The 8775-nt window shown below is 39.8% G+C and overlaps 1 protein-coding gene across 4 annotated transcripts in view; it reads left to right on the forward strand.

Moving 5' to 3' along the window:
- ADAM23 (ADAM metallopeptidase domain 23) overlaps positions 1-7316 on the forward strand; it is a 306801-nt gene extending 299485 nt beyond the window's left edge. For all 4 annotated transcript variants that reach the window (XM_082261892.1, XM_082261893.1, XM_082261891.1 and 1 more), the window contains exon 26: positions 5675-7316. In XM_082261892.1, coding sequence (XP_082118018.1) covers positions 5675-5720 — 46 coding nt within the window. In that variant the 3' untranslated portion in view covers positions 5721-7316. The remainder of the gene's footprint in view (positions 1-5674) is intronic.
- The last annotated feature ends 1459 nt before the right edge of the window (positions 7317-8775 follow it).

Raw genomic sequence — 8775 nt, forward strand, 5'->3', positions numbered from 1 at the left:
GCTCCTCTGGACTGCATTGACTGTGGTTATCATGTTGGCTGCTTCTGGCGTGGGTGTTACCTTTTTGGAATACATGCTAAGTAATGCCACCAAAAAAGGGGTGACCACCTTTTGCACAATACCTCCACCCTCCCCCACCATTCACTAGTGCAAGATATAGTCCTAGAGAGGCAGCATATTCCACATTGTATTAACTTGCGTCCTACCTAGGACGACATCTCCCTTCAGAGATGCTTTGTACAGTAAACGTGCTAAAAGTACTACTTTGTCTAAGTCTGTGGGGAGTTATTGCACAGTCATAGGAAGCATTAGAGGAGATTTCTGCAGGAACAGCAAAAGACCACTAATGTGAGATAAGTACACGCTGGGGTAGGTTTTAGATCATATTAGCCTAGTTGGCTAGAGAGTTTGGGGTGGCTGGGGTGTTTTGTAGGGAATGTCTAGTTGTACTAGAAATATTATTAAAATGAAGTGATACTGTGCCCCTATGAGTGCTACCCACTAGATGTAATACTTACTATTAGCTCCATTCCAGTAATCTGGACTGCATGGCCCCACTCTGTGAAAATGTTTGGTTCTTACTGAGTATGTGCACCACAATCCCCTTTATTCCTATGGGAAAGCCATACACCTAGGGTCTTCAGTCACTCAGAGTACTGCTTCCCTATATGCACAGTAGAAGCCGTCATTTTCAGAGAGCAGGCTGCGTGGATCTGAGTGGGGCACACATTGAAGCTTTCCAGATTAGGGACAAAGATAAGTACAACACCGTCCTAGTGGGCAGCACTTAGGCAGTTGAAGGCAACTGCACATTGATATACAGTAGGATGAGCATCATTTGATCCCACCTGTGTATTTAATTAACTATATCTCAGTGGGTACACTAAAACTTCTCCAGACATCTCCAGGCAGTACTGGGACAGGTCTATCCAGCGCCCAGGGCAAGAATGTGGAACTGCTCCTCCTCCCCCATTTCTAATGCATGTTGTAGAATGGGTGTACCACTCTATGTTCATTCTCTGCCCCATTTGCTCTGCTGTGCCCAGGGCAGATGTCCCTCCTGCCTACGCCTTGTCCCGGCCCTGTCTCCAGGTCATAGAAAAAAAAAGAAAGACAAGGTGGGATTTTCCAGGACAGTCGATAATCCTTTACCAAAAGAAAAACTGAGGACATTATCCTGCTCTCACTCTCCCTTCTCCAGAAAAGTATATTTGTATTCTAAATGAGCATCTTTGTGGAAATATCTTTTCTACCTACTTGTTCCAACTATCAGCCTTGTGTGTCAAGCCTCTTCATTTCCATAGATATGCAGCAACACATATTTATCACATGAGGGTCAGATCCATTAAAAGCACATGAAATTGCTTTTTTTTTTTTCAATAGAGCTCCCTAATGTTTGTACACAAAAAGTTGGTGAGCTGAAGCACATAGAAGTGGACCGGCTACATAATATTGAATCAGATTTCTATCTACTGTAAACTGCATTTATCGTGTGTTCACAATAAAATGCTTATGGCAGTGTGCATTGCCATGAGTTTTTATTTGCACTATTCTGCATTTTGGGAGAATCACATTCAACTGACTTGATTGGGAACTAGCAGGGTGCCTCATGTATTTTGACCCAGTGCGTTCTAGTGTTAGCAATTAGGAAATCTCTAAAGGTAAAGCATTTTACCTGCATTTTGAATTAAAGCAAAATATATAACAATATTGCTGATGTGTATTAAAATCCTCCCCCATCCACTCCCACCATACCCCAGTACTTGCCCATTTGATTTCCCCTTTGGGAGAAATAAGTGCATATTTTCAATGTGAAGTACTTACTTTATAATCAATCCTGTAAACAGACAGATAATAGTACTGATAGTGTAGCAGTATTAAAAGTGCTAAACCCTCTTAAACACTTTACCACCGGAGGATTTTGCTGTCTTACGTCTGGGCCACTTTTTGCGATTCGGCACTGTGCGACTTTAACTGACAATTGCGCGGTCATGCAACGCCGTACCCAAACTAATTTTTTTTCCCACAAACAGAGCTTTCTTTTGGTGGTATTTGATCACCTGTGTGATTTTTACTTTTTTTCACATTTTTTTTATATGAAATTCCCCCCCAAAAAATGTAAAAATCTAAATTTTTTATCATTTTAGGCCAATTTGTTTTCTGCTACATATTTTTGGTAAAAAAAAATCGCAATAAGCATATTTTGATTGGTTTGCGCAAAAGTTATTGCGTTTACTAACTAAGGGAAAGATTTCTGTCATTTTTGGTGTTTTTTTTTTAACGAGTGATGGCGGCAATCTGCGATTTTTTTGCGGGACTGCGACATTGCGGCGGACAGATCGGACCCTTGACTGACATTTTTGACACTTTTGGGGGTACCAGTGAAATTACTACAGTAATCAGTGTTATACATATGCACTGTTACAGTAAAAATGACACTGGCAGGGAAGGGGTTAATTTTATTAGAGAGGGAGAGGTTAATGTATGCCTGGTGCTTACTGACATGTGTGGGGGGAGGTGACTGAGTGACACAGGGACAGATCTCAGGTTCAGCTATGCTGAACCCTGCAATCTGACCCTGCCTGTCACTTAGGAGATCCGCCCGCTTTGTTTACACAAGCGGGCGGATCTCCACACTCGACCCGACGATCGGGGAAGAGCGGCGGTGATCACCGCCGCTCCTCCCCTGGCCCGACTCCCACTGTGACTGAATACAGTGGGAGCGAACCTCCAGCGGCACGCATGCGCCGCCGGGAAAGGGGAGTGTCTGGCGACGTAGGTGTATGTCGCCAGACGATAACGGACCACTTTGCCGCAGTAGAGGCTCAGTGAGCAGCGGTAAAGTGGTTAAACATGTAGAGGTCTATTTATAAATATTTTCACACAACATTCACCCAGAATTCCCACAATAAACCTTATTGAGTCTGATTAGAGAAAGGAGTAATTCTTGGGTAACAGTTGTGTGAATTCTCTGGAAACTGACAGTGTTTTACTGTAAATAGGATTTAGTTGTTATCTGTGTTTACCCAATAATATTGTACCTTGTGTCATGGAGCAAATAAAATCTGAAATATTAGTTGATACTCTTGACAATTACTGTGAAATTTCTGGTTATTCTGTCAATTTTAGAGCAAACCTTGCACAAAAGACAACTCCTCCCATCTGCTAGACTTTACCTAGTACACCTGCCAAGTAGATGTACAATAACATCTGTTTCTTGAAAGTCTATATTTGCACACCCTACTGCCCCTGTTGAAAGAGCTTGGATGCGGTGAATGGTCACTAAATTACCAAGCATTGCATTGTGGGAGAGCAGCATGAACTTGCATACGTACATACCTGAAAGTATTAGGATTTCCCATGGGCCTCCAGAGTGAATTTAGGCAGCAAGCAGGACCAATAATGGTAAATGAATGCATCTGAGGGTGCTGTTTATGAACCTAGAAAGGACAGGGTTGAAGTGCCCTTTACTGATAGCGATAGATTTAGCATCACCACGCAAAGGAGGACTGAGTGGAATAAATCTTGCCACAAAAGATTATGCATTTTTTTAATGGATGTGGAAACCAATTTATGTTGTCATATGTCTTCATTACCATTCTCTGTCTCAAAGCTGAGTCATCAGGGGTCTGATCGCTCTTCAGAGAGCATTTGACAGTTGGTGAAGAGGCATATTGCCTCCTCACTGCCTGCTTTAGCCCTGCACTAACAGGTAGGCTGTATGTGGCCACGTGACTTCTAACAGCCGCCCTGGTGACAGTACGCCTTACATTTTTTATGCGAAATAACTTCTAATTTACATTGAAAAACTGGAGCAAACTAGATATAAGGTGGCTGGTCTGAGATCTGAAGAGGGGCTAATCATGGGTCTGAAAAGTAGACTAAAGGGGGATGATCAGTGATTTGGGGGACTGATATGGGGTCCAAATGTTAATAAAGGGCCACTGACCACTGACGTTGGGACATTTTTATCTTCCAAGAGTCATGTTTCCTCTTCCTAATGTCAGACATGTTTTCTCCCACTGCCTAATAATGGCAGGAATTTTTCTCCCACTCACCAATGACATGGGAGCAGTGATGTAGAAAATTCTTGTCCGAGTGACCAATGAAGACATTTTTTCCTACTGATCAATTAAATTGGACTTTTTACCTGCCACCAACCATTAACACCGGATATTTTCCTTGCACTAACGTCGGGTAATTTTTTTATTCCCACTGACTCCAGAGCCATTTTCCCCCCTATTAATGTTGGGGCTTTTTTCCTTCCACTGAACAATATTTCCAGATATTTTCCTCCCACTAATCACTAACAGAAGGGCATTTTGTTTTTTTCCTACTGATTATTGACATTTTTTTTTTTCCACTGACTGCCCATGACAGGACACTTTTGTCCCTTCCATAATCCTACTCCCTTTTTATGCTGTGCTGTACATTGCATACTTTTGACCAAAGTTTTTGTTGTTTCAATAGTTGCTGGTTACTAAGTAGTTCAATAGTAGTACAAGACTGTGTCTGTCAAACAAAGTCAAACACAGCTCACGAAGTGTGTCCCAATAATAAAACATACAACCATTAAGCTAAAGTGTTACCACTTGAAGGTCGCTGACATGTATCATGGCTAGTGCTTTAATTTGCCACCACAATATCAGTTTGTGATTAGCATTACTATAAATATCATCAATGTATACACAATGTACTACAGTATAAAACAGAATCATGTTTGTTTTTTTTGTTTTTTTTTGGGGGGGGGGGGATAGACCAGTGAGTTGCTCTTTAAATATGTTGTCAGTATGAAATCTGGATTATTTATACATACAGTATTGTGCTGTGTTGATTATATCAAGGTTATGGACCTGTGTAACTATGAACGGTTTTAACATTGCATATAACTTTTTATGCTTGTATCTCATAAACTTTGAAAACTGCCTGCTTTTTAGCTTGTGAAAAATGTATGGAAGATCATTTTTTTGTTAAACCAACAGAACTTTTCACAAGTTTCTCACAGAACACATGGCTGCATATGCATATTCTGAAACTACTGTTCTGTGTTTTTGCATGCTAACCTGAGGGCGGTAGTAGTGCATATGCCAAGTGTATCCAGATTGAATGCATGAGCCCTTCTGCTTGATGCCCCACATAAAGCCAGATTATGGGGAGGTTGCACCCAGTGTTTGTTGTTGCACTGTAATGTTATGCTCTATTTTAGTAAAAACATTCGCTGCGTAAGGAGAATGGACATCACTGCTTACTTTTCATTTTAACAAAATTGCTGTACACATGGCTGGAAATTCTTTACTAACCATTGGATGAGTTCATTCTTCTTTCATTGTTTCTCTATAAAGAATGGCAGGATTGCATGGTAGAGGGGCACTCACCAAATGATACTGTATTCTATTCACTATAGTGTCAATGCTGTAGTGTCATCACTGACATCTGATATGCAGCACACATAAAGTATATCTGAACACAAGCACTGCATTATTACATCATTTCTATTGGTGTCATAGGGGGATATGAAGTTCTGATTGTAGTACAGAATTTTGTGCAACACTACCTCATGGTGATCTGCATTCTCTGCCATAAACACAACCATTATTTGTTAATTTTGTATTTATTAAATACCCCTAATGATTCTCTGCCTTTTTTCCCACCTTCTTTTGATACGCCCTGGAAGAAATGTCAAAAAGAGAAGATACGACCCATCTCAGTCTGGAATATGAGACAACATGGATATTGTCTTCCTACAATCAGTGGTCAAGGACTCCAATGCCACATTTATGGGGAATCTTCACTCTATTCTATCCATGGCCATCAATATTGAGTCTTTAATATCTTGACAATATCCTCATTGGCTTTTTTCTCAGAATGTAAAGGCCTGCTCGTTAATATATCTCTTTTGAACTCCAAATCAGCCTACTATATAACATTACAAATAAAGGTGCAATAGTTTTTTCCTGAAAATATAAGGTTCAAAAATGAAAACCACTTCTATCTCATTGGTTGGCACTCAGTATGCTTCATCGAACTTAAGCATGATTAACTCTTCTCAAAGAACACTAAAGAAAAACCAAGGCATGATTTTTTTTTTTTTTACTGAAGAAAAGAGCAAAGTTGCATGGCATAGCACTAAGCAGACATACTAAATTAAACCTCCCCGTAGATGTAGCTACTGAAACAACCATGTTCAACCAATGTGGAAAATGGTGACATCATCGTGGAACATGGAAGAATTACTTTATTACATGCTTTGCAGGCTTTTAATCCACAAAAAACATTTCTCAAAATCTAAGCCATGATTTCTCTGCACTAACAGAGTGGACATGAAGTCATACAAATAAAAAGCAAAATACTAAGGACATGTAAATATGAAAATAGGACTTTACATATATTGTATTGAAAGATTTTCGGATGACAAAAGCTTTATGTGTATGTAAAATGATATATTAAACTACATATAAATATATGCATATATTTATATATGTATATACTGTATGTATGTCATATATGTTATATATATCACATACATGAAAAAGAAAAAAAATATACATGCACTCATACACACATTTGCCCCCTCTCTTTTTTCTAGCATGTAGGGTTGGCACGTTGGGCTTGCATACCTTAATAGAGAAGACTAAGCATGTACATGCAGGAAACTTTGGCACAACACGGATGAACTAAGGTTTGTATGCTTGAAACCAAAAAAGTACACCTTTATGAAAATATACTGTAAATTAATATATATGTAATAATTCTAAATATGATTAAGCTCCATTTTTTTCTGTCATGGAAATTTTGTACATAATGTATGAAAGCAGAAATATAACTATTCATTCAACTTAATCACAAAAGTGCCAAGCTCATATGCACATTTCTGTTATCACTTGATTGTCTCCCACATGCATGTAAATATGTAATTCTTTGCATAATCGTATTATTTAATGCGGTAATGTAGGTGTATGACGCGAATGATACAGTCAATCCACTGATTTACACATTTTTCTTTTGTAAGCTTTTCTATTTTTGGTACATTAGCCTTTTCTTTGATACAGTCCTTATTTACTAATTTTATGCCATGAAATGCATTCATTTGTAATATTTTTGCTGTGTAATACAGTACCTGTTCTATGTATAGTCTCAGATGTAGTTTCATAGAATTAGGATAGATTTACTTTAAAGTGAGTCAATGGCCATAGGAAATTGCCACTTACATAATGTAGCTTGCTTTTCTAGTTTCCTTCATGCCCTTTGTAATTAGTTGTAGAGGGCCCTGAGACCCCAGAAAAGCAGGGCGATCTAATGAGGAAACCCTGTCCCAGACAGAGCTTTGCCTGGTCCTCTCCTCCCTCCCGGCCTCGTTATAGGCCCATAATTATAATGGGTGGATTTTTTAAGAGAACTGAGGGATGTAGGAACAAACAAGCAAGCATACTCACCTATATAGTCACAGCATCAGTCCGACACTGCATCTGTCCTCCACCACCTTTAAGACAGAGAAGTAAGAGAACAAAGACCGCTGACCACTCAGTTCTCAATATTTTTTGAGCAGAGAGACAGTGACTATGTCACCGGCTCTCTGTTCTGCCCCTTTGGTAATCACTGGAGTGCTAAGCTGTTGAGGGGCAGGAGCAGGTGGCTCAGGCTTTCAGTGGTATGCTGAGAGGACTGAGCCAGGGGCTGATTAGGCATCTGGGTGGATCCTGACAATAACGTCAGGATCTCTCCAGTGTTTGGACTGGCTGAGTGACATCAGCTGATAGCAAACTTTAGCTCACTGTTAGCTGAGTATGGGTCACAGGAGTGCAGAACTAAGTGCACTCCTGTGACCCACAGGAGAATTGGGGTGAAAATAGCTTTGGCCCTACTTCTCCTTTAACAGCTTCAGGCAAGCACAATCTAGAGCCAAAAGATCAAGGGAGCTGTTCATTCTTTCTGTATTACAGAACCCCATTTTTATGTGGTCCCAGGGTGCTAGCCAACAAATCAGAAAAGACATCCAGGCACCCAGCACTGCCAACTACATTATGCTTCATGTTTTATTTAGCCACAGATTCCCTTTAAGAACAACTTTTATTTTTCTCAGCTTTTCCAAAAGAGTTTCTCCAGAAAGAGCTTAACTCTTTTCACTCAATCACAAAAGAGGACTTTTTACTGAGTTAGAGGTCTCAGCTCGTTGTCATTCGGGGAAGAGCCAAAGGCTGTTTGAAAAGTCACCTATTCTAAAACAAAGTGGTCATCAGGGGAGGCGTTATCACAAATACTGTATTTTCTGGCGTATAAGACTACTTTAGAACCTCAAAAAATCCCCCAAAAATTGGGGGTCGTCTTATACGCTGAGTATAATATCTCCAAGGTAACCTATGTATAAGTATTACCGGTAGATGAAAATTAGGGGGGTCGTCTAATACGCCCAGTCGTCTTATACGCCGGAAAATACGGTATCTATTTCATTTTAAGGCAACAAATACATAACAACCAGATCTTCAAACGGGTCTCATCTATCCCATAGAAGGCTCATCAAAGTGAGTAACAAATACCTAACTACCAGATAACTTCAGATTCCACACAAACTGCCCTCATCTCTCTCATGGAGGGGAAGGCAGTAAATCAATAAACCTTTAAAAATTCATATGCTCAGGAAAATAATATAACTTTTTTCCTGGAGAACCTGTAAAATAACTTGAGGTAAAGAGCAGTAGTGTACAGCTTCCCAACATATCTATAGCACACATTCATTATAATTCAATGGACTACTGAACTCTCAGTGCTGGATGCTAT

Source organism: Pelophylax lessonae (assembly GCF_965119305.1).
Source record: "Pelophylax lessonae genome assembly, chromosome: 6".
NCBI classification, from domain to species: Eukaryota; Metazoa; Chordata; class Amphibia; order Anura; family Ranidae; genus Pelophylax; species Pelophylax lessonae.